Source organism: Pyrus communis, chromosome 3, assembly GCF_963583255.1.
Source record: "Pyrus communis chromosome 3, drPyrComm1.1, whole genome shotgun sequence".
NCBI classification, from domain to species: Eukaryota; Viridiplantae; Streptophyta; class Magnoliopsida; order Rosales; family Rosaceae; genus Pyrus; species Pyrus communis.
Window position 1 is genome coordinate 22,128,785 of NC_084805.1, and position 26,170 is coordinate 22,154,954.

The 26,170-nt window shown below is 37.3% G+C and overlaps 2 protein-coding genes across 3 annotated transcripts; both read right to left on the reverse strand.

Moving 5' to 3' along the window:
• Positions 1-80: 80 nt before the first annotated feature.
• On the reverse strand, positions 81-12,774 carry LOC137729526 (protein PHOTOPERIOD-INDEPENDENT EARLY FLOWERING 1). 2 transcript variants are annotated; one of them, XM_068468499.1, is made up of 20 exons: positions 12,543-12,774; positions 11,028-11,108; positions 10,762-10,869; positions 10,548-10,628; positions 10,350-10,438; positions 10,095-10,231; positions 9,926-9,996; positions 9,047-9,182; positions 8,254-8,592; positions 8,097-8,170; positions 7,880-8,014; positions 7,411-7,449; positions 7,063-7,131; positions 6,880-6,942; positions 3,732-6,795; positions 3,190-3,254; positions 3,052-3,119; positions 1,831-2,614; positions 1,068-1,645; positions 81-933 (listed from the first exon to the last, which is right to left on the reverse strand). In XM_068468499.1, the coding sequence occupies exons 1-20, from the start codon at positions 12,600-12,602 to the stop codon at positions 492-494; spliced, it is 6,483 nt and encodes a 2,160-aa protein (XP_068324600.1). In that variant the 5' UTR covers positions 12,603-12,774; the 3' UTR covers positions 81-491. The 2 variants fall into 2 exon arrangements, with proteins under 2 accessions (XP_068324600.1, XP_068324601.1); XM_068468500.1 differs by lacking the exons at positions 8,254-8,592; positions 9,047-9,182; positions 9,926-9,996; ... (4 more) ...; positions 11,028-11,108; positions 12,543-12,774 and having other exon boundaries at positions 8,090-8,170.
• Positions 12,775-14,249: 1,475 nt separating this feature from the next.
• Positions 14,250-25,948, reverse strand: LOC137728437 (G-type lectin S-receptor-like serine/threonine-protein kinase At1g67520). Its single transcript, XM_068467220.1, has 15 exons — positions 25,831-25,948; positions 23,843-24,027; positions 23,386-23,596; positions 23,041-23,275; positions 22,834-22,921; positions 22,323-22,538; positions 20,889-21,109; positions 19,406-19,503; positions 17,022-18,230; positions 16,404-16,508; positions 16,088-16,296; positions 15,797-16,007; positions 15,456-15,690; positions 15,177-15,327; positions 14,250-14,558 (listed from the first exon to the last, which is right to left on the reverse strand). Exons 1-15 carry the CDS (start codon positions 25,946-25,948, stop codon positions 14,250-14,252), a joined length of 3,801 nt encoding a protein of 1,266 aa, XP_068323321.1.
• Between the last annotated feature and the right edge of the window lie 222 nt (positions 25,949-26,170).

The following is a 26,170-nucleotide window of genomic DNA, read 5'->3' on the forward strand; positions in this document are numbered from 1 at the left end:
AAGTCATTACACAGTTAAATTATCATGCTACACTCTAGGAATAAAACATATGATTTGATTATTTTTGTTACGTCTAATTCACGTCTAATTCAACTCTTTGAACAAAGGGAGGGAGAGAGAGAGAGTAATTTCATTTGCTACTTCTAATGGAGTAAATATGCCCGTACAGACGTCTCAATAGAAGCCCTAAACAAATTCAAACATCTGCCAGTGAAAAGTTCTACTACAAAAATTGTGTCACAATTTGTTTCCTCTGATCCTGGCTTCCATTCTTCGAGCAGAATGATCGATTTCTGCATATGACAGCAAGACGTGCCAAAACACTCCCTCTCCATCTCAAAAGGGTAAAAGTCCTAGCTCCCCAAATGTCATTTGCTTTATAGTCCACCGCGTCTGATGGGAGGGAGCAAAAAATCTATAATCCCAAATCCGATGGCCGGTATCCATCAACGTCTTTCAATACCAAAACTTGTGGCTCCAGCTCTCAGAGCTTACCCAATGTCGGTATATTCTGGCAATTGTTCATCATCGAGGCCTCCAATCAAGCCAGGAACGTATTCATGTGGCAGAACTCCAAAGGTTTCCATTTCCAGCAAAGACTCGTCAAGGCAAGAAAAGGAATTGCTTTCCAAATCATAAATTCCAGCATCCTCATCGATGGGGGTGTTCAGGTCAAACCTCGGATTTGGATTCAGGGGTGCAGCCATTGGGAAAGGTGGGAGTACCTGCTCAGAAACGAAGTTACGCATCTCACCATGCTCCACTGAACTTTTTCTGATCTTCGATTTGGAAGGTCTAACGGAATCAGAGAAGACAAGTTTGTGCTTTCCCGTGGTCGGTAACTTTGACATTGACCGAGACCTGATATCATTTGTTGGGAATACCGATGAGGCCCATCCCATGGCATCTTCATTACAAGTTCTTGTTGCGGTCCTGAAAAGAGACATGACACTTATTAGCAACCTCCCAAAACCCATAACTCCCCACACTTAAGTAATTTTGACATCAGATACACATTTATTTTGCATTCAGCAATCGTTTTGGAATCATGTTGCAAGAGACCTTACCTGAAACGGTTCTCAGCCAAATTTACATTGCTTGATTTCCTAAGATGATGATCTTCAGTAGCTTTATTTAGCGATGGAAAACGGTCAGAATCAGATATTGATAAATTTAAAACAGATGGCAATTCATCCATTGTGTCATCTTTTGCTCCCTGAAATTCCAGAGTTATATCCAACCGTTCTGATTCAATTGAAGAATCTTTCCCCAGGTTTGGACGAAAGACTGTGTCATTGTCACGCCTGCTGCTGGCATCATTAAGTGCAGCTGGTACCAACTTGGTACCCTGTCTGTTGCTGGCATCATTCAGTGCAGCCGCTACCAACTTGGTACCGTGTCCGAAATTGGTCAATTTCATTCTTTCTGTACGTTCCATCATGGGAGTTTGAGACTTTTGGTTGGAAGGGCTGAAAATGCTTCCCCCAAAATATAAACCATTCTGGGAAGATGGGAGATTTTTTCGGCGGTCTTTGTGGGATGTCACTTTCCAGACAGCTGAAAGCAAGGCAGTGAAGTGTTTCTGAATGAGGAACTCTGTATTGGGCTGGTCAGCGGCAACGTTTAATAACATTCGAATATTATCCTGGCACATAAGAAAGATAATTAGATGATTACTGGTTTTTCCTTGCGCAATGCTTTAGTAAATGATAACCGTACCAATTTTAATGCACAATAGTTCACTAAGTCCAGTGATATAAGTGATTATGAGGTCGACAAAACATATGCAGTTCAGTATATATAAAAAAGTAAAATAAAAACCATTTGTACCTCTGTCACTTTTAGAAGAGCCTTTCCAGATCCTATATTGTTAACTTTTTCATAGTTAGGATTGTCCGGTGTAGACAAAACATATCTTTGGATGAGTTCCCTAAATCTCTCACAGCAATGGATGGGATGGCGATATCTTCCCCTATAAAACCCACCAGCGGTCATTCCATAAAGCACGTCACTAACCAAGCTCCAATGAGGACCATACTCATGTACAACAGCACATAACATAGCATCCTCCTGTGACAACCAAAAATCTGGTGATGGAATACAGTCTCTAGACCAAATGTTCCCCTTCTTTAGCTTCTCTGGTTTAATCAGTAGAATTCGCTTTACAGGCATGGAAGTGATAGAAATTTTCCCTCCCATTTTGCTTCTGCTAGCTGGCTTATGATCAAACTCAACCATACTCTCACATGGTTTTGACTCTGTAACTTCATCATGATCCATAGTAGTGAGGTTAGTATCAAGCTCCGTAGGACATATTTCAAGAGTAGACTTCTTGAGCTTCTTAGACTTCTTCTTTGAACTCTTCTCTTCGCCGACTGGTATGACTTCAGCTTTCTTACGTTTTCTCTGCACGCTTGAACGTGGTGATTCCGTATCGGAATAGGTAACCATCTCATGAGAGAGAGAGTCTTCATCTATGGACATAGGTTCGGCTTGTAGCTCTCCTTTCAAAGGTTTCAGTTCAGAAGCTAGAGACTGTTTCTTCAGAGATTTAAATTTGGCTTTCTTCGATTTCTTCTTAGTCTTTGGTTTAGGATCAATTGGCACCTCATTCCTGGAATATTATACAACTAATTAATTAGAGAAGCTTCAACTTAAAAAGAAAAAGGTTTCAATGGCTACATTCAGAGATTCCCAAATTTAATATGGTATTTCAGAGCCAAAGTGCTCTTATTTCTTCAGTTGACAGTTTGGATATTCGTAAAACTTGAATATCTTAATTGCTATTCTAGACACCAGTACAGATGCTTGTGTTGTGTGTATGTATGTGCAGGAGGGGATCTTGTAACATATACATATTGGGTGCCAGCTACAGGACTTTTTTCTGAGAAAGGGGGATGGGGGAGGGAGAGAGAATAACATCAATTCATTTTTTCTCAACCTATTGCACCTGATACGATTCTTTTTACTATATCTGAATGAGTTGGATGGGAAAAGAGAATTAATTTGAACCAACTACTATCAGGAAAAATGTTGAGTCCGTCAGCTTACTTCATAGAATCACCATTTTCCTCTGCTTCATCTTCCTTCAGTTTAGCTTCGTATTCCAGTTCCTCTAACTGAAAAAAGTTTGCACATTAATTATTACATAGACACTAAAATATGCAGCACAAAAACTATCCCACTGACCTGAATTTGAGCTAAAGCCTCAACCTGCTGCCGATATGCCTCAGTTGCAAAATCAGCATCCCATGCTAAGTACAAAATACACGAGTTTAGTCTAAAGTTGCAACACGCATACATGGCAATATAACATATTAATAGTTTGAATTTCTCAAACTACGTCAACGACCAGCATGTCCCAAATAATTGCAGAATTGATTTGCAGATACCAGATACCATATCATGACAATATGTGATACAGTTAAGGGACAAATTGAAAAACAAGAGCCATGTAGGCAAAAAGATGATGTCAGGTGGAAACAATTTTATTGTAAGAGACGGGGAAATCATTATAGTTTAAAGAAAATAAAAACTCTTTCATGTTCCAACTCAGTTTGATGTCTAACGCAAACTTAATTTGGCAAATCGAGGTAAGATGTGGAGTGAAGGTCACACGATTTTATCATGAAGTAACACATATGACAAGCCCATAGAGTTGGATATATTTAAGGTTACGATATGCCTCAAGGTAACTTAACAAACAATGCAAAGAATACAAGGGTACGTACTTTCATATACAAGAGGTTCCTCATCTTCATCAATCTCAGCTTCCATTTCCTCCTTGTATTTTTCAATGCGGTCCAGTTCCCATTCTGTCTCCTCAAACCTAGCCTGAGATTCCACTGCTTTCTTGTCTATAATTGGGTCCCACAATTCTAGAAAACGAATTGCATACCTATCTATAGGACGTAATTGATTGCCAAATGATGAGATTTCTTGTCCTGCAGCTGCAGCAGCCGCAGCCATCTGTTTGACATCAGCCATCATGTCCACATCATCTTCTCTACAAGTAACAGTATGAGCTCTTCCTTCATTAGGATCACCCCCATTTTCTTTGCTTGAAGACGCCACGCATCCACCCCGATCTGCAGGTTCATCAATCTTCACATCGTCCTCATTTACTAATTCATCATCTTCCAATCTCACAATGGCTTCTTCTGTAAATTCTTGGTTGTCCACAGCTTCTTCCTGCTCAACTTTCTTTAATGCCATGTAATCAGCTTCATCTTCTGCATGCTTTAGAGCAGCTTCAAGATCAGCATTAGACAGAGAAACCTCAGTTGCGTTGTGATTTTTCTCCTTTTGCATATTCTTCACGGGAAGTGCCCTAAGACCAGAGAAAAGCTCCACAGGGTCAAGCTTTTTGAAGAATTCAGTATTGTAGCCCCCACTCTGTATAACTAGATCATCAAGTGCACGCTTCTGATTTGCCTTCTTCAGGATATTTTCTTCAATGGTACTCTGACTGATCAACCGATAAATATTTACTTCACGTGTCTGTCCAATACGGTGGCATCGATCTTGAGCTTGTTGGTCCATAGCAGGATTCCAGTCACTATCATAAAAGATAACAGTGTCTGCCCCAACTAGGTTAATACCCACACCCCCACTACGGGTTGACAATATGAAAAGAAAAATTTTTGGATTCGTGTTAAACCGCTGCATTAAAGTCTGCCTCTCCTCTGGCGGAGTGGATCCATCTAAACGCATATATGTGTAACCATACAGATTGATGAAAGCCTCCAAGGTATCAAGCATCTTGGTCATCTGAGTGAATATTAGTGCTCTGTGACCTTCTGACTTTAGTTTTCTAAGTAAAACTGCAAGCTCTTGCAATTTACCACAGTCAAATTGTATAAGTCGCCTGTCAGGAAAATATACTTGCCTTCGAACAATTGCAGGTCTGAACGGTGATAAAAGTGGTGACAAGTATTCAGAGCATTTCTGCTTATAAGCTGGATGCAGAAACACAGAACTTACAGACTTATTGCACCAGCATACAGGTGGTGGCGCTCGTGCGGCGGGGATTGCAAACAAGAAGCTTTCAACCAGGTCAATCATTTCCTGGAAGCGCTCCACTGGTGAAAGGACTATATCAGCAAGCTTTGAGGAGTGCATGTAGGATATAGGATTAGCCTTGTGGCGGTGAATATCAAAAACAGGATGTCTTACTGTAACAAGCTCCCTTAGGCTTGTTGAGTATATGGGTTTCCTGTCGCACCTCAAGGAATTCCACCATGCAATAGCTGCAGCATGTTCCTTTGCTTGTCTTAGTCTCTCCTCCATAATTGCCTTATGAATGTCTTCAAAAATATTGGTACCATGCAACTTCTTGCGATGTTTAAGTCCACCAATATCTTCAAGATTAATCAGTTCTACACGCTCCTTGATTGAATTTGATGGTGTAGCAAGAGCTTTAACTTCATCACTCTCCCAAGAATTCATTGTAAAATCTAAATGAGTAAGTAAAAACCCTAAACCCTTAAGGTCTACTGCAGAAAAGGGTCCAGGTAAAAGAATTGAACATACTGAAGAACTCAATTGTGTGTAAATACCCCCCATATCATAGGAACTGACAATCGGACGACCTTCAAATAAGTCGGGATGATTGCATACTTTACGAAGTTGCATTATAATACTTATCATTCCAAAAAAATTTGCACTTGCAAGAGTTGCTTGTGTTTCGGAGCTAGCAATGAAGTCTTCATACAAGTTACGCTGCCTCTTGGAGAGTCTACAGTATATGACATGCTCATGTTTCATAGGAAGCTGCTTCTCCACATCTCGTTTTAAACGACGGAGAATGAATGGACGAAGAACATTATGCAGGCGATCAAGAACTTCTTTATTTACTCTTTCTTGCCCCTCAACCATCCCTGATATTGGATTAGAGAACCAATCCTTGAATTCCTGATGAGACTGAAATACATGGGGCATCAAGAAATGCATTAGAGACCAAAGTTCCATGAGATCATTTTGTAGAGGAGTACCAGTTAACAAAATGCGCCGTTTGGAATTGAAGTTCAAAAGAGTCTGCCACCTCTGAGACTTCCAATTTTTAATCAGATGGGCTTCATCTAAAATCAAGTACTTCCACTTCTTACGCTTGAAAACTTTTGAATCTTGAATAACCAGTCTGTATGTTGTTATGCATATATGAAATGAGTTTGGTTTCAACCAGCCTTGCCTTTTCAACTTGCGCTCTTTAGCACTTCCAAAATAAGTTAGGATTTTGAAAGCTGGACACCATTTAAGAAACTCAGTCTCCCAATTAAGCATTACACTAGTTGGGACCACAATAAGATGAGGACCCCATATTCCCTTTTCACATGCTAGGTGTGCAAGCAAAGCAATTGTCATGATTGTCTTCCCAAGTCCCATCTCGTCGGCTAGAATCCCATTCAGTCTTTTCTCATACATCGTTACAAGCCAATCCAAGCCAATATGCTGATACTCACGTAGAGGGAACTTAAGAAGAAAGGGGAACTTTGTGCGGACATTGGTTGTGGAGAAGGTGTTTCCAGTTGGCTGTGCAGATCTAGCGGCAGCAGCTGCATCCTCAAGTCTGTTTTCACTGTCTTTTCCCCCTTCTGAAATCTTAGTTATACTTTCACTGTGTTCTTCAGTTGGAGAATCAAGAGCTGGCTGGTGTTCACCAGAGTCAACATCTTCATCCATATAATCATCTTGCTTTGGTTCAACATCTTCAAGAGATGAAGAATCCACAAAATCCTCTGATAAAGCAGAGCCATATTCAGATTCACCATCTGCAACTTCATCACTGTTTAAATCCTGAAAACAGGTTGATAATAGAACAAAAATCATATATGATGTGAATCACTCAACCTACAAGCAGAAGTATACAATAAAGCATACCTTTTTATACCTTGCAAGCAGTTCCTGTAAAGGAACTTCACTCTCCTTCTGCAGTAAGGCAATCTGAAAGATGGCAAAAAACCATTCAAACAATCAACAACTTAGGCCAAACCATTTAGTGTTTCTACCAATATGCCTAAAGTATAAGGGTACACATGAAAGGTACATAGACTAGCTCCTCACCTCATCCATGCGGTCATTGGTATCTGCTTTTTCCAGTTCCTCCTCCTCTGATAAGGTTGTCTCATCATCCTGGGCATCAAATTCAGATCAATAAAACAAAGGCTATTGGCAACAAAATTCAACCACTTCGAAACCTATTTCCAACTACTGAACTAACACAGATTAACACAATTACGCTATATTAATAATCAACCAGAATACACCTAGAGGTTGCAAAAAACTCAAGTTTATAAAAATAGTGTAAAAAGGCATCTACGATGGTTGAGTGGGCAAGTAACAAACAATAGCTACTTAAATCAGGAAAAAGACCAGGACTTTAAATTAGTGAGAACATAAAGTAATTCCCACCTGTTCTTCTCCAGCAGCAAGAATGAAGTCACCATCTTCCTACATAATTTAGAAAGAAGAGTGAGCAATAACCCTCTTATTTTTTTTTTTTTTTTTTTTTTTTTTTTGCAGAAAGAAAAAAAATTTAAAGATATTTTAAATGAAAGGAAGGGAACTAAATCTGAATTTGGAGAATCTGAAAGTTGGAACATATAAATTCAAGGTATATGTATATAGAGATAATACATACATACATATACACACACAAATAGGTTTATATTAACACATATATATCCACAATTTAATCTAACAAGTCTGAAATAAAATAATTGGTTTTAAAAACTACCATGCTAGGACAAACCAGAGCTAAACGAGTTCACCAGACATCAAGGTAGATAAACACCATGATGCAAAAGCAATGTTGCTGAACATATGCTATCATTGTAAAAGGAAGAAGAACAAAATGAAAACCTAAAAATAGCACTCTCACATGTTCATCATTAAAATCATATCGCATCTGTCCTTTGGCAAGCTGTACAGGCGCTTCTGAATGATTTTTATCTTCATTTATCTCAATCTCTGATAAATGGCTTTCTGAAATGGACAAACCACCGTTACTTTGCACCTGTAAATAGAAAACAACTATCATGCCAACCATTCATAAACTGCACAATTCAGCATCACAACCACAAACACATACAACTTACACAACGACGACCAGTGACAACATCTGAGTTGATTTTCTCGGTTATATCGGACACAAAAAGATCGCTTTTTTCACCTGCAGTATAATTGAACACCCACCTCTTCAGACATGATCATAAGTTTCACTCGATAACAAAATACATTAACTGCTACACCTACCACGTTCCTCCCCCACGGAGGTTATTTCTGCGGCATCTTCAACCTTTTCTGAACACATACCCTTCTCTTCTCCAACTGAGGTCATTTTTGTGCCATCTTCATCCTGTTTAACACGCTCTTCCTCCACCGAAGTCATTTCTTTGCCACCTTCATCCTTCCCTGGAGACATATCATCCTTTTTCCCCAACGAGATCAGTTCTGCACCATCCCCATTCTTACCGGGAGACATCCCATGCTCTTCCTCTACTGAGGTCATTTCTGCTCCATCGTCTCCTGATATCATTTCTGTAGCATCTTCACCCTTTTCTGTACTACTTTCTGGGCTAACCGAAAGTCCATCTGTCAGATAAGATTTATAAAAATGCCATTAATTCAAAGGAGCTCATTTAGCATACAAGAGACAGGGGAATAGATCCCATCAATGATATACCAAATCTACTATATATTGAGCACAACTCTGTGACTCTAACACACGACACGAATAAAATTCATAGTGCTAGAGAAGAAAAACTACTGGAAAAGCCATCCCAACTGGCTCATAGCTCTTCCAGGACCAAAATATTTGGCTAATTGGAGAGGAATCTGAACAATGTGGAAATAATTACACTTAGATACATGCCTAAAGCAGGTAAGAAGAAAAGCATAACCCGCATCTTCCAACTGCAAATTTTTGAAACCTAGCTATCATCTTGTATAAAATTATGCAAAAAGTTCCAGACCCATATTTAGAACATACAAACTGCCTCTCATAATTAAATAAAGTATAGTTGAGCAAAAAGTTATAACCATTCACCTTTCTCCGTAGGATATTGTTTGAGTAGCTCCCCAAGTGGAAGATCTACTTCATTCTGTAAAGCAGCCAACTCTTCCTTCCTTTCTTGTTCAGTAAAAAGAGCCTCGTCTTCCTCAATAGTGTTCTCATCATCCTCCTAAAACAGCATCATCATGCAGGAAAACATCTGTTAAGAATAGAAATAATACATAAAGAGCAGTATCAAAACGTCCTTCAAATCCACAAGGGGTAAGAGTCTAACTCTCCAAATGCAAAGCAGTTTTTGCAAACATGGTAATGTAGACAACAAATTTTTCCAGTAGACATACAGGCAATATAACACTTTACAGATAGACACATACTCCAAATAGCATGTTCAGAGTATAAAACTCACAATAACAGAACCTGAGGCTTCATATAAAAGTTGCAAATACAGAAAACTAAGTATTGGAGTCAGAACTCTATTCCAAAATTCAATGGAAGTTTTTTTCCATGTGATTATCCAGGCTTCATTTGATATTACAGAACTTCCCCGGACAGCAAACAGTTGCACTGTTAGCAGACAAATTGGTCAGTTCAACTGTAGACTTTATCTATGCATTACCTTATACTCGTGGTCAACTACATTACCAACTACGCTTCTTTCACCTTTGCCTGACATCCCTGATCCAAGGGCGGCATTGACTTAGATGAAAATACTATAAAGTATTGGAGAATGTTGACTGACGTACTTTTCCTTAACATCATCAAGTATCATGGAAAGAATTATTGTAATCCACTGCATATGCACATAGTTCCTTGCATAATTGGCCTTACTATCATGTAAATGCATACCCATCAAATTGAGTTAAAAAGAAATATCATATATTTACAGAATAGAAAAGTAAAGGAAAGACTCACAGTTCTATCTTCAGACTGTACGTCATAATCATCATCATCAACGTCAATGTCTGCTCTTTCTGTGTCAGGTTCTGTTTAAAACGTGTGAGAGTATCTTAGTTCAAGATAAAAGTAAAATGACTTTCTAGGTAAGAGAAGAACGTCAATGAAATAACAACCTTCAACTTACCGGCATTCAATTCGGTTGATTTGTTAGTATCATTTTTGTCCATCTCTTTGAATTGGATACTTGGTTGACCTTGGGTAGGATATTGCTGAACAGGCTTGTAGCTGTCCCCAAGATTTTCTGCCAACATTGTTGAGTACCTGGAAATTCCATGCAGAAGTGTCATTCAGTTTACCAGGACAATAGCAAGAAATCAAATGCAGCGCACAGAAAACAACAACTAAGATCATATCAATTAACCACGAAAAAAAATTTCACCTCTCAGTTTGACCTAGAAGGAACTCAAGCTGCTTATCGAGTGCCTTTTTCTTTTTCTCATCAAGTTCCATCTGATGCTTGTAAAGCACCTAGAATACAATATTAGGCATATACAGTCAGTGCCCTATCTATAAGGACAATAAACTAGTGAAAATAAATTTTTTGTTAAAGTTGGTGACTTAGCAAAGATAAGCTTACCAGCTTTTCTATTTTCAGCCAGAATTTCTTCACATCCTTCGATATATTGAGTGCAATCTTCTTTAGCCGTTGCTCTTCCTCCTAAATTAAAATTCATAATGTTGCAAGGAAAATAAACGCTTGAGCAATTATATGAACCAATTTTGTGTAACATGAGAACTGAGATAAACTTGTATGCATAATGCATTGCGCTTCAGTTAGGAAAAAACAGAACCTTCAATTTCCTTTCTCCCCTTGTAGCCTGATCTAGCATGCCCTTGCTGGCTCTTAAAGCAACTTTCTTCGCCTGAGCTAATTTCCATTTTCTCTCTGACTCGAAATCCTGCTAATAACAAGTTTCATAAGCAAGGAATACCAAAAGCATTTATCTCATATTCTCAACTTAATTGAGAAGATTTCACACTTTCCAACATAATACTTGTTCTAAAGATAATAAAGCACAATCATACCAAAATTTAAAGGCGCATATCTATAAATTACCTTTGAAAGCCATATCATCTCTTCCAAAACATGATCCCAGTGAGCTTTTGGCCGACGAGGTTCACTTGCAGTTTCAAGGGCCTATCACAGTCAAGTTAGTATAAACGAGTCAAGGATTAACAGAAGGATTGCAGCAATACATTCAAATTACTGACTGCTTTCAATATGTGGAATGTTTATCATCACCAAGGAACATGAAGACAGAAGACCATTACATGTAGGTGCATGTTATGCATGTAAAACAAAATACTTGGATTTTAACAAAATGTTGTCAGCTCTAATATTTTTATTGAAACTTGAACACAAAATTCACAACCTTGTATTCAAGATCCCTTGTTGCAACAATTCAACACAAGAAGCATTCTTTTAATCTCAAGTCCTAATAACAAACCCAATTATCACACTTTGTAGTAGTAATAATACTTCAATATATTCCCATTGAAGAACGGAACCATAACGCAAAAATGAAGACTTTGTCCTAACACTACTTATCCCCTGGAAAATTCTTTCACTTTGGTGCAATATTAGTCTGAAATTTTTCCAGAACAACAATCATAAGCATTGTAATGCACAATGATCACTGTAAGGGTTTCCTCTCAATGTCAAAACATCCAACAACCCAAAATTCTCGAATTGGTTTGGCACATTCTACACTAGGGAAATGTATCTTTCGCAGAACTAACGCCAAAAAAAATTATTTCTTCTCATCTCTACACTTCTTATGAGTCATAAAAAGTTTATTTTATTTTAAACAAGGGTTATGTCATAACTTTTCAAGGCCAAATCCATTAAAGAAAGTGCTTTCTACTTCAATTTATTCATCCACTGTAACTTTTCACTCCATGGACTTCCATAATCTCAAAATTGCAAGACAAAATGAGAGTTCATAAAATAGTGGGGGTTCGGGCCACCTCCACTCTAGGTGCACATACTTTTATATATCACTGAGACATGATTGCATAAGAACAAAATGCACATATCGAAAAATTCTCGAACGTCAGCAGCATTTTTGCATACGTTCAGCTCATTGGTTCCTGAGATAGCATCCTGAACGTTGTTTACTCAAAACGAAATAAACAAAACAAAAGCTCAAACTTCCTCCGGCCATGCTTTTAGCCTCGACCCAAGCATACACTCAACTAACACATCTCCAAAAAAGAATTCTCCTAAGATATACCCACGCCAGCAAAATTCTCACGAAATACAAGTTTCGTGTTAAAATCTCCATAATTTACCAGAAAAGTGAATAATTTATGAATTAAAATTACTCAAAACTACAATTTGCCAGACACTGCTACAAAAAACGAGAAAAAAAAGGAAAAAAATATATATATTTCTAACCAAAAAATTCAAAAGTTTCAAACTTCAACAACGCTAAGCCACAGTAGGATTACAAAACTACAAAAAAAAAAAAAAAACATAAAAACAAAACAAAAAACTACTATTTATTCATTCCTAGCTCAATAAAAATTAAAATCTCACAAAAATGCAGACGTATAATATCGGAAAGCTAACCTTTTGGCGCTTAGGTCTGGGTTCATGATCAAGCTTGGACCTTGGACCTTTGGAAGCCATGGCTTCGGGTCGTCGGATCCAGAAAACCAGTGGATCTGGACCGTACGATCAACGCCAGTGTGCTCTCCTTCTCCGATTGCTCTCTCCTCTTCCTTCCGGTATCTCTCTCTCTCTCTCTCTCTCTCTCTCTCTCTCTCTCTCTCGCTCTTTTCCCTTCTTTCTGTGTTTTGTGTTTTGTGTTTTGTTTATCTGTGTGGGAGCTGCTTCTTTCTTTTCTGAGAGGACACCCCACCAGCCTCTGATGCTTGTTACGGCGCTGCGTTTTGGGTTTTTCTTTTGTTTACGGAGTTGGATTCTTCTTTGGGCTTTCTTGTTATAGTTGGGTTATGGGCCAAATTAAATAGCTACAACGGCCCAACATGTTTCTTAGAAGAACTCCAACACCAGTATAAAATCTCATTTTTTAATTGGAAAATAATATTTCCAATCCAAAAATGTCATCACAGTCCTTTTTTTCTTATAAAAACATAAGTGAAAAAAATATAGACGAAGAAGTTTATGATGACTTTCTAGAATGTCGATAACAACACTCTTTTCTGTTTTGTGATAATAGGCAAAAAATTGGCTCAACAAGAGTATTACATATTGTTTACTTCGAATTGTTTTATTATAGCCTAAAATACATAATAAAATCCTCTAAAGCCCCCCAAAATCCTCAGTGTTTAAAATGTGAGACTTTTATGAAAAGTTAGAAGAATTATAGAACAACATGATTGTACGGGAAAATTGGTCAAAATAAATTAAAACGTAGAAAAATTAACTATGGAATACAAGCTTAAGAGAGAAATAGACGAAATACTTTAAGAGATATGCATAGAAAGAGAAAATATTTTAAAGAGAGAAGCAAATACCTAGAGTACAAACCCTCAATCATACACACACACGCACACATATATATATATGAACCCCAAAGGAAAACAAATTCTGGTCCAGTTCCACGATTGTAACTCTAGCCCTAGGCCGCCAAATAAACTGCATCTGTCTTTTGAATCTCTCAGTATTCAACGTTCTCCTCATTAATATTTTTCCAACCAGGAAAACCCTAGTTGTCTTCAATAGCACACCTTCTGTCTTATCAACTACCACAACCTATTGCTCCTCCTCTGTGAGGGCCAATCGTTTCGAAAAGCTAGATACCATGTCCTCCATTGAAAACCAAACCAAACTAAATAGCCTTTTGCCCAAATTCCACACAAGCGCCGCCGCAACTCGCACCTCCCTAAAAACCATACAGCGAAACTATCCACACCAGAGAACTTGTTACCAAGAAACCCTTTCTGCCGTCATCGGAATAGAAATAGGAATTATCGCCGAGCGACTGTTTTAATACTCTCCTAGGGAACCCTAGAGCCAATGAATACTAGTAGTTACGGACCGAATACTAATTTTTTTCTAATAAAAAATTCTAAATCCACTCCAACATTGTTATTCTTGAGACGTTTGTACATTGTATATTGCCATTAATTGCATATAAAACTTCGAAATTGCATACAATATATATATATATATATAAAAGATTTATTACTGTATATGGTCTCGTACTTTTAAGAAGAAGGCTACCCATAAAATTACAGTTGCGTTTTCTTGCCATCCAAAAACAAGCTTTGTTGCAGTATTGGTAAGGCACAACAGATACAATCAATACCTTCAACGTCCAACGAATTCGGAAATGGACAACCCGTTTATATCCAGTGGTGGTCCCCTTCTATCTATATCAGCATTACCCACATTTCTCTCTGCGTAATAAAATGCTGGTTTTTTTGGTTCAGGTAACTGCATGCTTTCGTTTGTTAACATGAATATCAGCTCTGACATGGTTGGCCGATCAGCTGCTTTTTCCTCCACACACAGTAGACCTACTTGGACGCATCTTAAAACTTGATGACTAATACATGTTTCAACTAGTGTTGGATCCATTAGTTCTTGCCCTCGATCTTCTTTCCATAACTCCCAGGCCTGGAGAAAAAAATTAAAATCATTGAATATCACACCTTAAAAAATGAAAAAATAACTTACATAAAGATTTCCGCACACTATTTTTCCCCTATTGCAGACCCCTGTTTTGTTTACTTTTTGTCCCTTCATTTTCTTTTGATTTGTTCAATCTGATGTTGAGAGTTGAAATGTGAGGAAGAGTTATCTCACATCGGTGAGGGACAAGATTTGCTATATGCTTATATGGTCTTGGGTTACTCCCCATATTGCCAATTGGTTTTATGGTAGAACCTTAATTTCATCATGGTATCAAAGCAAGTTGTCCCTCGTGTGAAAGCTCAAGGGCCACATGTGCTCACGCGTCACTCACTTGTTATCCACGTGTAGACTTGAAAATAGGCTACATGTGCAAGGGGATGTTGAGAGTTGAAATGTGATGAGGAAGAGTTATCCCACATCAGTGAGGGACAAGATTTGTTATGTGCTTATGTGGTCTTGGGCAACTCTCCGTATTATCAATTAGTTTTATGGTGGAACCTCAATTTCATCATCGGAAGGCTAGAAATAAATAAGGGTGTGACGGGAAGAAAAGGGGTGTGCAGAAAAAAAAAATTAACTCCAGTGATTTGTTTGGCTTACATGTCCTACTAAGTTGAGCACACGATCTTCATTGCAGAAGCTGTTGTTTTTCATACCACTGATAATTTCAAGCATTAACACTCCATAGCTGTAGACATCAGATTTTACAGAAAAGTGTCCTCCCATGACATATTCTGGAGGCATATAACCACTGTACCAAATGAGAAAAGAAAAACTTAAGTACATTATCTGTATATACGTACATTAATGCATGCTGCTCAACCAAAAGAAAAACAAGTGATGATACGAATGTATTCATATATGTTATTGTTTACTTACCGTGTCCCGACAATTCTCATCGTATTTGCTTGAAGCTCCTGAGTGAAAATCCTTGCCATACCAAAATCTGCAATTTTGGGGTTCATATTTTTGTCAAGTAGTATGTTACCCGCTTTCAAATCTCTATGAATCACTTTAGTTCTCGAGTATTTGTGCAAGTAAAGCATTCCTTGAGTGATTCCTTCAATTATATTGAAACGGCTTTTCCAATCTAGTTGCCGACGTCTGATGGAATCTGTCCAAGATAGGATTAAAGTTAAGGGAGGATGTTATGAACTCCCTATGAAACTGAATAAATGAAATGAAGATCTAATATTAAACTAGCTAGTGTAATTCCCAACCAAATAAAAAGTAGTCCAAGCTTTTGTTTGGCATGTATTCGTATATTAACATCCTCTCGTCTTCGTGAATACAAAATCCAAACAGTCGAACAAGGTTGGTGTGTTGGAGTTCATAGATGAGTATCAATTCATTCTTAAACTCCTCTGTGCCTTGGCCTGAACATCTTGAAAGCCTCTTCACAGCTACTTCTTGTCCCGTCGTCAATTTTCCCTAAATTCATAATCCATAAACATTTCTCAGTAATTCCAAATACAAATATGATATTTTCTTAAGATTATTTAAAGCCTTACCCAATAAACAGGTCCAAAGCCCCCTTGTCCAAGCTTGTTTTCTTCAGAGAAGTTTCTTGTGGCTTCCAAGACCGATCCATAGGTAAATACGCTTAAATTAGGGTATCTCATATTTTCCTGATCATTTTGATTCCCAACAACATGACCTATAGGTCTCTTCGATTCCATGAAGTTAAGCAATTTTCTTAGAATCGTTGTCCAGTTCTTCCCTAATTGGATTAGCATGCGAGTTAAATTTTCAAATTAGGGACAACAATTGTGAAAGAAGTGAAATTATGTACATCTAACAAGTTTACAGAAAGTTTAAAATGTTTACCTGCTGAAACCATATATATTCTTCTCAGGCGAAAGCCCAAGAAGCAGAACCCCATTACTAGTAATGCAGCGGCAATAGAAATGCCAATCCAGAACCATTTGTGTGCTGCATATAGTGATAGTATCAATTAATTTATTATATATACGGGAAAGAACTGATAAAGAATATATACTTTAATATTGGCATATTGACCTGTTATGTAAAAAAGTCTAGATAATAACTATGATACAATCAAAATCGCTCGTGACTATATATTTTCAGCATAAAAACTTTAAAAACACTTTTACCACCCATAAGCGCTTTATGGAGAAACACTTAACATGTGCTTCTATAGGAAAAGAACTTTTCAAGAAAGCACTCGAATTGTCTAGCTACTTAACTAACTAAATTCATGATGAATATGTATTTGCGTTTGTATCGTTCAATATAACCCAAATTCATTTTTTCGATATTCATCTTTTTGATATACATAAAGCTCATTTGATTTCTAGTTAGTTGATTTTTGTTATTTGTGTGCAGATTAATAGTCTCATAATTCTGTGAAGTACTTGTAGGAGATATGACATGTAGTCCAAGTTCAATATTTAGTAAGATTAGTACATAGCTAGCTAGGCTTACCAATCTTTCCCGCAGGTGGTGAATCCGGTGATTGTGGTAGTTGCGTTGCTGACGGCAAAACAAAACTAGTATTTGCAGTAAAGTCTTCAATGAATCCACAGTCCACGCTCCAAAATCGGCATCCTGCACCAGTAGTCGGATTACCAGATGGAAAGTCGAATCCAAGGCAGTCACAATCTTGCCAACAAGTAACCTTACAATCCTCACTACCACTACCAATCCAGTTGGGGGGTCTTGAAGTACTAGAGTTGATTACCTTGAAGTAACCTTTTTTCAGCCGAAAATCATCACCAGCTTCCCCAATACAACCACTTGGCCTGTCCCTCCTCACGCACCCTCCGATGACATTATAGCCATCACAGGTCTGCGCTTCTATGATGGCAACTGATGCGCCAAACTCAAAAAGTGCCCCCCTGGTGAATAGCACCCATTCTGGCTCAGGATCACTAGGATCATTTAGACTAGTATAAGTGAGGTAGTCTTCATCTTGATTTGAAACAATGCTAAAATTGTACCTTTGCTTGGACACATCAGGGAAAATAAATTCAAATCTCCCATCTGCAAACACCCCGCTGGTCCAATACACAACATCATTTCGCTTTATATTCAGTTGGTGTCCATTGGTGTCCCAAAAAAGGCTGTAAGGCCCTGGTGGCATGGGGTTGTTCGCAGATCCCCATGATGAAAGAGACCAATAGAAGCCATTTCTACGATCAACACCCAATTTCATGCCCGGTAAAAATGTGTCCAATGGATAATCAAAACTTTGCCACCAAATGCGGATCGTTGATCCGCTGGCGGAGTTCACTTCTTGTAGTACAAAATTGCCGGAATCCAAAAGGGTAGCCACAACACTAATACTAGTGTCATTAATATATGGAGCGGCTGAAAGGACAACAGGATCTCCATCTTGGCGGGTAATTTTCAACACGTTATTGAAGTCCAACGTAAGAAGTGGGGATGAAGTGGATGAAAAAGGTGTGTCTCGGTTGGCAATCCATGCCCTGTTTACTTTACTTCTAACACGCAGGATAGCAAGAAGAATGTTATTGGAACCACCAAGTTCAACGAACTTCATAGTGAACGATCCAGATGCCGAAAGTAGGGAGCCTGTGGAGTTGAGAGTGTCCCCTGGTTTCAGTGTGTCTATTGCTTCATGACAAGTCCACAAGGATGCAAAACAAACCGAGATAATTGCGTACTTGATCACTGAACGTGCAGCCATGAATAGTGACCACAAGGCTACTTTAAATTGTTTGGATGATCTTGAAAAGTTGTATTTCTCCCACGTGGCTGCCTATCTTTTTAGTTGTTTTCTGTTGACAGAAATATAAAAATTAACAATAAGAGGCCGGCAATACTTTAGAAATCAATAAAGTTCTTGCATTTACATGGAGACTTCTCTCTTTTGTTTCAATATTACAGAAAGAGAAAGACTTTGGCTCGCTCACTCATTTATATTTGTCTTTCAATCATTCCTCGTCAATTGGTTTTTTTCTTCATATACGCTCGCACTCATCCACTTCTTAGAAAGAAATGGATAGTTTCCGCGCAATGTTCATTGTTTTATTGTGCAATACTAATGTTATATATCCAACATAGATGATGATGTCAAAGATGGCAACCTGAAAATGAAATTGAATCACATTTCCACATCAATTAGTATTTTGTTGCAATGTGCCACTTTTTTATTGGTATTTTGACGTCTGAAAATTCCTCACAAAATATTATACGAAGGTCAAGAAAATGCAACTTTTTTTTATGAAAAAGTGGATGAATATATGCGGCACGCGTTGTGCCGAATTGTAACAAGGCCTGTAACTGTCATGTTTTAAGATAAGTGTATTTGGGTTGGTAATCCAGCCATCAAGTGTGCAGCTTTTCTGAAACCGAAACTGAACTTCCTGTTTGCAGACCGTTAATTAATAACTCTAGTAATATGCAGATTTACCTGGTTTGAGTTGTCCCTGCCGTCTTGCAGCATGATGAGTACATAAGTCCAAATCTGATGGCATGAATTAAGTTGCGGCTGCAGCAATCAATGAAAAATGTGAAATACAAAGAAAATCGAAGCGGGCCGGAAAGAAGAAGCTTATCGTTTTGACATGTAGATTAAAAATATGAAGTTTTACTAATAATTCTCAAGCTGGAACCTGTATCTTCTTAAAAAAAAAAATATTGGTGACAAATAATCTCCGAGGAAAAATTGGATACTAGATAACATCGATCCAAATTGAAAAATGATGTAGGAGTAGAAACCGAGGAAAATACATCTCGGCTAACTTGAAGGTGAGGAATATACTGTTCAGCTCACAGAAGGGCTGAGAGAAACAGATGAAGAAAGGGGTTGGAGGGAATTAATATGGATTCTTTTTTGGCATTACTATTCTGCAAAATCAGCTTGTATATATGCAGTTTACTCAAATACCGAGGAAAACCGAGAGCCAGCTGGGACGAGGCCAAGTTGCAGGATTTTTGTCGCCTAACAAGAAAAAATAGAATAAAGCAGCGTCAATGGAAGTGTGTCAATCTCTATGTTCTGCTTGTTTTATAGTTACATTGTTAACTGCCCTTGTCTTGCATTGAGCAACAAACAACTATAGCTTTAACCATATTAATATGTTAATGAGTAATAATTCAATAAAAATATAAAGGCTACAATTCGTTTGATGGTAGAAGTACATGGTGAATTCTAAGAACGACTAATTACAAGAGGTGCCATATAGGTACATATTCTTCAGCAACCAATTCCTTGATCTGGAGATAATTTGCACAAAACACAAATAATTATAAACCCTAATACGGCCACCACACATCACACCAATGGAACTAGAAGTCCCAACGCAGAATTGTCACAAAGATGATAGACACAACATACTTAGCACCGGAATTCGCACATAAAGCCATTGCAAACAGCGAGGCCGCATAAGTACTAAGGTGAACTTAGATGAAATGTGGTGTTCAAATAGAAGAACTCTAATTAGTCAAAGGCTACGCTGGAAAAGGGCCATCTACTGGAAACTATAAATCAAGATTAATGCCCATAAATTGTCAATTACATGAGCATTCAGTTTCCATGTCATCCAGGTATAGAAGATATTGAATCGCATTACCATGTCAATTAAAATTTTATTGCAATGTGCCACCTATAGGGCATAATTCCATCCGTTTTGTTCAAAAATTTGCACGTTACCTTTTGAATGGTATTTTGACGTCCGACAAATAATCTTTATATGGTAGTTTTCGAAAGTCAAGGACTATTAACATTTTCCCCCTTCTAGTGCCGAATTGCAACAAGGCTTGTTATTGAAACTTCTCCGGATATGTGTATTTGGGTGGGCAATGCATCAAGTGCAGCTTTTTAGGAAACCGATTGAATTTCCCTTTTAGATAAATTTGTATTTATACATAGCTTGAGTAACCGAGATTCACCTGGTTTGAGTGTGTCCCGGCCTGCTTTCAGCATAATTACACAGGTCCAAAGCTTCAGGCATGAAAATTGAGCAGCAGAATTAAGTTGAGACTTGAGGCTGCAGCTAGCCATGATAAATGTGAAACACAAAGAAAATCAAAACGTCAAGGAGAAACTTATCCATTTGACACGTAAATTAAATGTCTGGAATTTTACCAATCAAATTGTGAAGGTGTGCAAATAAAGAAAGAGCTGCACATATGGAGAAAAAACGTGTGCGGATATTGTTTGGCCACTAAAAGAATGGAAAAAAAAAATTTGAGCTATGTAGAAGCTGAGGAAATACCTTTCGCTTAACCTGAAACTGCAATGAGCTCACTGATACGGCTGAAAGAAAAAGAAGAGAAGGGTTGGAGGAAACCAATTCGAGAGGTTGAAACTTGTAAGTTGATTACGTGCGATTGGGTAGGCAGTGACCAGACCAATGATTTATAAACTCCAAAACCGAGGAGATTAATCCAAGAGCCGGCTGGGGAGGACGACAATGGCAATGAGCAGTCAACTCCTCTTGGTATTGGGTACCACGACCCCAGTAAAGAGAGTAAAGCAGCAGCGATGTAAGTGTGTCAATCTTTATGTTCTGCTTGTTTGTATCTACATTGTTAATTGCCCTTGTCTTCAAATGAGCAACAAGTAACTAGCTTTAGCCGTATTTATATTCCATTAAGTAATTCGTTGAGTTTTTGGGAAATATTGTTACCTTTTTATACATCGATAATAGGAGAGTGGTGAATTAAATTCGAGACTTCGGGTACAAAAAGAAACACTATCACCCTAATATATCTTTATATCATTGACAAAATACGACATAATAATGATGTGACTATACCATATAAGTTGTTCTTCTATGAAGGAGTAGCGTGAGAAACACGCTTAACAATATTGTGGACAGTAAAAGAAAAAAAAAGACAAAATTATGGCTATCAATTGATATCATATTTACAAAACAATTTTAGGAAAGTTGCACAGACCACAGGGGACCAAAAACAACAGCCAGCCAAACGAAGGGTTTAATTTCACTAAACATACGCCTCAAAATTTATTGTGTTTTAACAAAATACCGGGTTAATATATTGGGTTGCGTTCTCCTAAAAAAATACTAGCAATTGTACACATTCTTGCAAGTGCTTATCAAAACTTTGAAAATAAAATTTACTGTTTCTGTACAACTATTTCTCACTAAAAGTTTATTTATTCGGAGAAAAATGTGGAAGAGAAAATATAATAAACTGATGTGGTTACCTTGATGTAAGGCTTTAAAAACAAAAACCGTAAAATTATTTTATTTACTATAGTGCCCATAATTTTTACTTTGGTTATTTTTCTTTAGTTTTGTTCACAATGTTAATTTGGTATGAGATGTGTAATTTTTAGTAGACATGATCATTGATGGGAAATCTAAAAGATAGATGGCTCAAATTGTTAAAATACATTATGGATTGAGCCTAAAAAAACGTGTGTAAAAAGTTGTATAAAAAATGTGATGCCGCGGATTGCCCCTTATAAATAATATATACCGATTATCGACTTTTCTTAAAAAACAAAATTGCAGAAATTTGAAAAAGCACCACTTGAATATGAAACATCGAAATTACATGCCATATAAGATTTATCACAGTATTTGGTCTCTTTTGAGAAAAAGAGAAAATCACCCATAGAATTACAGTTAAATTTTTCCTCAGAACAAGCTTTGTTGCAGTATTCATGAGGCACAAAATACATGACCAGTACCTTCTACATCCAACGAATTCGGAATTGGACAACCCGTTTATTGATACCAGTGGCGGTCACCTTCTACCTATATCAGCAGTGGCCGCATTTGTCTATGCGTAATAAAATGCTGGTTTTTTTTGCTTAGGTAACTGCATGCTTTCGTTTGTTAACATGGATACAACCTTCGACATGTCTGGCCGATCGACTGCATTTTCCTCCACGCATAGTAGACCGACTTGGATACATCTTAACAATTGACCTCTAATGGATGTTTCGACTAGTGTTGGATCCCTTAGTTCTTCCCCTCTACCTGCTTTCCATAACTCCCATGCCTGATGAAGCAAATATTAAAAATCCTTGATCAATATCGATCAAACTGTAAAAGATGATAAAAAAAACATAAAAATAATTCTATTTAGACACAAATAGACACACTTGGACAAACCGTAAAAGAGGTTGACCTTACTCTTGTATATGAGACCCACATGTATTAGAAAGTGTTAATTTTGTGTACTAAATAACATTAATCAAATAACTGTAACGGCAGTGATTTGTTTGACATACATGTCCTACTAAGTTGAGCGCTCGATCTTCATTGGAGGAGCTATTGTATTTCCTACTGCTTATAATTTCAAGCAGTAACACTCTGTAGCTGTAGACATCAGACTTAACGGAGAAGTTTCCTCCCATGGCATACTCGGGGGGTATATAACCACTGTAACGAATGTGAAAAGAGAATATGGTTAGTAAATCTCTGTATATGTAAATGCATGTTTCTCAATTGAAAGAAAAATGTGTGAAACGAATGCATGTGTGCATTGTTTAAATTCTCACTGTGTCCCGACAATCCTCTTAGTATTAGCTCCCAGTTCCTGAGTGAAAATCCTTGCCATACCAAAATCTGAAATTTTGGGGTTCATATGATCGTCAAGTAGTATATTACTGGCTTTCAAATCTCTATGAATCACTTTCTTCCTCGAGTATTTGTGCAAGTAAAGCATTCCTTGAGCGATTCCTTCAATTATTGTGAAGCGCTTTGTCCAATCTAGTTGCTGACCTCTGGTGGAATCTGTCCAACATAGGGAGTCAAGTGAGAATGTTTTAAACTTTATGCTGAACAAATGATGAAAGAAATCATCAAGAGCTATCATTATATATAAAATAGTGTTAATTCCCCACCAAATAAAAAGGAGTCCAAGCCCTTGTTTGGCATGTACTCGTATATCAGCATCCTTTCCTCTTCATGAATGCAAAATCCAACGAGCTGAACAAGGTTTATATGTTGGAGTTGATAGATGAGTATTAATTCACTCTTAAAATCCTCTTTGCCTTGTTCAGAACACTTTGAAAGCTTCTTCACAGCTACTTCTTGTCCCGTTGCCAAATTTCCCTGAAATCATAAGCCACAATATTTTTCACTTAGTCCAAAAAGAAAAAAGAAACTGCGATATTTGTGTGACGGCTACTGAGGTTAATAGAAAACATGCACACTTTATATTGGGAAATGATTTCCACACTCTTTCTCTCTCTTGGGTTGAATAAATCAAAATAGTAAGAGACAAAACAATGGAATGAGTGTAGAAGGAGAAAACGAGATTATGAAAACTACTCCCCTATATTATTATTAAAATCTGACCTTATAAACTGTTCCAAAGCCCCCTTGTCCGACCTTGTTTGCTTCAGAGAAATCGCTTGTGGCAGCCAAGACCAATTCATAGGTAAATGCGCGTAACTCAGGGTTTAGCATAATTGCCTGATCTGTAGGTATCGTAGCTTTGATGAAGCTAGGCAATTTTCTTAGAATCTTTTTCGCCTTCTTGCCTATTTAAATTAGTAAAAGTAAAAATTTCAAACCAGGCAGAAAAAGTGTGAAATCCTGTCCAGAAAATGCAAACCACAAAAGTTGAACAAGGTTTGTATGTCGAAGTTTAGATATGAGTATCAATTTATTTTTAAGCGATCCAACGTTCTTTGCACCAAACATCTTTGTCATCCACCACTTTGTTAATCATTTATTGTAGGTGAATTGTTAATGGTTTTGTAATTCACTAATCACTACTTTGTTAGTGATTTGTTGTAAGTAAATTGTTGGTGGTTTTGTCATCTTCCACTTGTTTCTTCTTCTCTTATCAATGGGTGGGCATCCATATGATTACTATTACATCAAGATTTTTTTTAGTTAAAATGGTCCATGAGATTGACATAATTCTTCACTTAGATCTCTAAGATTTGAAATCAATAGAAGTGGTGCCTGAATATGTTTACCATCAATCATTTTAGTCATTTGGTGAACATTTTTGTTAAATAAGAACCAAAATAACAAAAATACTAGGGATGGGCACTTAGAACCGAAAACCGAAGCTGAAACACAAACCAAATCGAACCGCACCGAACGGTTTGGTTTTGCGGTTTTGAAACCGAACCGCAACATAGAAAATGGTTTGGTTTTGGTTTTGGCTTTTGAAAACCGAACCGCACCGTAAATATTAATAAATATTTAATTAAATGTCCATATTAGGTTTCATGTTTTAATTGGTTGTTTGTTAGAATCTATACACTTAGTATGGACTCAACCACACTAGAATATCATCATTCATCACTTTTTTTCAATCATTAACTTGAAGGACCTTTGTTATTTTATACCATCACACACACATATATGTACAGGGGTGGTCTAATCTTGTTATCAAGAGTCGAACAATGATCTAATGAAGTCGACTCATTTGAAGCATGGTGTCACATATTCTAGTCTGAAAGTTTTGCTCACATTTAATGCATTCAAATTTATTCAACTTGTTTTATGACAAACATTGTAAGGGACACCTTTTTGTTGCACAAACATGTTTTAACATCACAATTGCAGGCAACATGCTAATTGTTTACATAACAAATGTCTTTTTCCTATTGCTATTGAGAAATGCTTATTAATATGTTAAATTGCAAATTGTACATTTTTTCTTAAAAACCAAATCGAAACCGTTTGAAATTGCACCAAACCAACCCGTGCCCATCCCTAAAAAATACTGTCATTTAACAAATAATGAGACAAAATAATTTGACAAAAATTGATAGTATTTTTGTCAATTTATCCTTATTTAATGGACATTTTTCATGGAATGACAAAAATAATTTAGAATGGACAAACTTAGGACCACTTTTATTAGTTTCAAATCTTAAGAACCAAAGTCATGAGTTATGTCAATCTCAAAAATTATTTTAATTAGTTAAAAAGCCTTACAATAATTAAAGTTTTTTTTTCTTTTTTCTTTTCCCTCAATGATTTAATTTTGTCAAACATATTTTTTTATTGATATCATTAATCACGTGTACCTCGTTGTCCTTTTATTTTTTTTCACTGATTCACTTTACCCAGAAGAGAACGAAAATTCTCGTCGACATCATCTTTTTTTGAGCTAAGAAACTTGATCTGTCTGCATTAAAAGAGAAAAAAAAAAAAAAAGTAGAAAGAGAGAGCTAGGATGCTCTAGAAGGAACGGGGGAAAACGGGAGGAAAAAGGAGAAAATACCAGAAAAGGGAAAAAGGAGGTGGATAGAAGGAAAAGGTGGAAGGAAATAAAAGGGGAGGACGGCCAATAGAGAAAAAGGAGGAGAGAGACGGGACACTTGCACAGAGCCCCATATCGAAAGAAGGGGAGAAAACTAGGATTGGCACTGTCCTGCTCCTTCCCAACGTCCCCAAATCGAATTCGAATCGCGTCGAAGAAGACCCATCACCGGCCATGGCTGCTATTTTTGCTCGGAAATTTCTAATTGAGTTGAGTTGAGCTCTACCATTGGCTACGTTGCTTTTAGAAGGATTGAGATCCACTTCAGATTTGTGTTCGAGTTTGCGGAGCATTCAATTTTATTTTTATTTTTCTCATTAGGTTAATCTACTGGTCTACTTTGTAAAAAAAAAAAAAAAAAATTGAACTATCTGGATCTTTCTCACTACACCACAAAC

Coding starts and splice junctions, on each gene's coding strand:
- LOC137729526 (XM_068468499.1), bottom strand. CDS start 12,602: ATGGCTTCCAAAGGTCCAAGGTCCAAGCTTGATCATGAACCCAGACCT. Junction 9,183..9,925: donor TACAGTCTGAAGATAGAACT/GTGAGTCTTTCC, acceptor ATGCTGTTTTAG/GAGGATGATGAGAACACTAT. Junction 8,593..9,046: donor ACAATATCCTACGGAGAAAG/GTGAATGGTTAT, acceptor CTTATCTGACAG/ATGGACTTTCGGTTAGCCCA.
- LOC137728437 (XM_068467220.1), bottom strand. CDS start 25,948: ATGGCCGGTGATGGGTCTTCTTCGACGCGATTCGAATTCGATTTGGGG. Junction 23,276..23,385: donor CTTGGACTCCTTTTTATTTG/GTGGGGAATTAA, acceptor TATGTTGGACAG/ATTCCACCAGAGGTCAGCAA. Junction 16,008..16,087: donor GCTTTGGACCTGTTTATTGG/GTAAGGCTTTAA, acceptor TTATGAATTTAG/GGAAAATTGACGACGGGACA.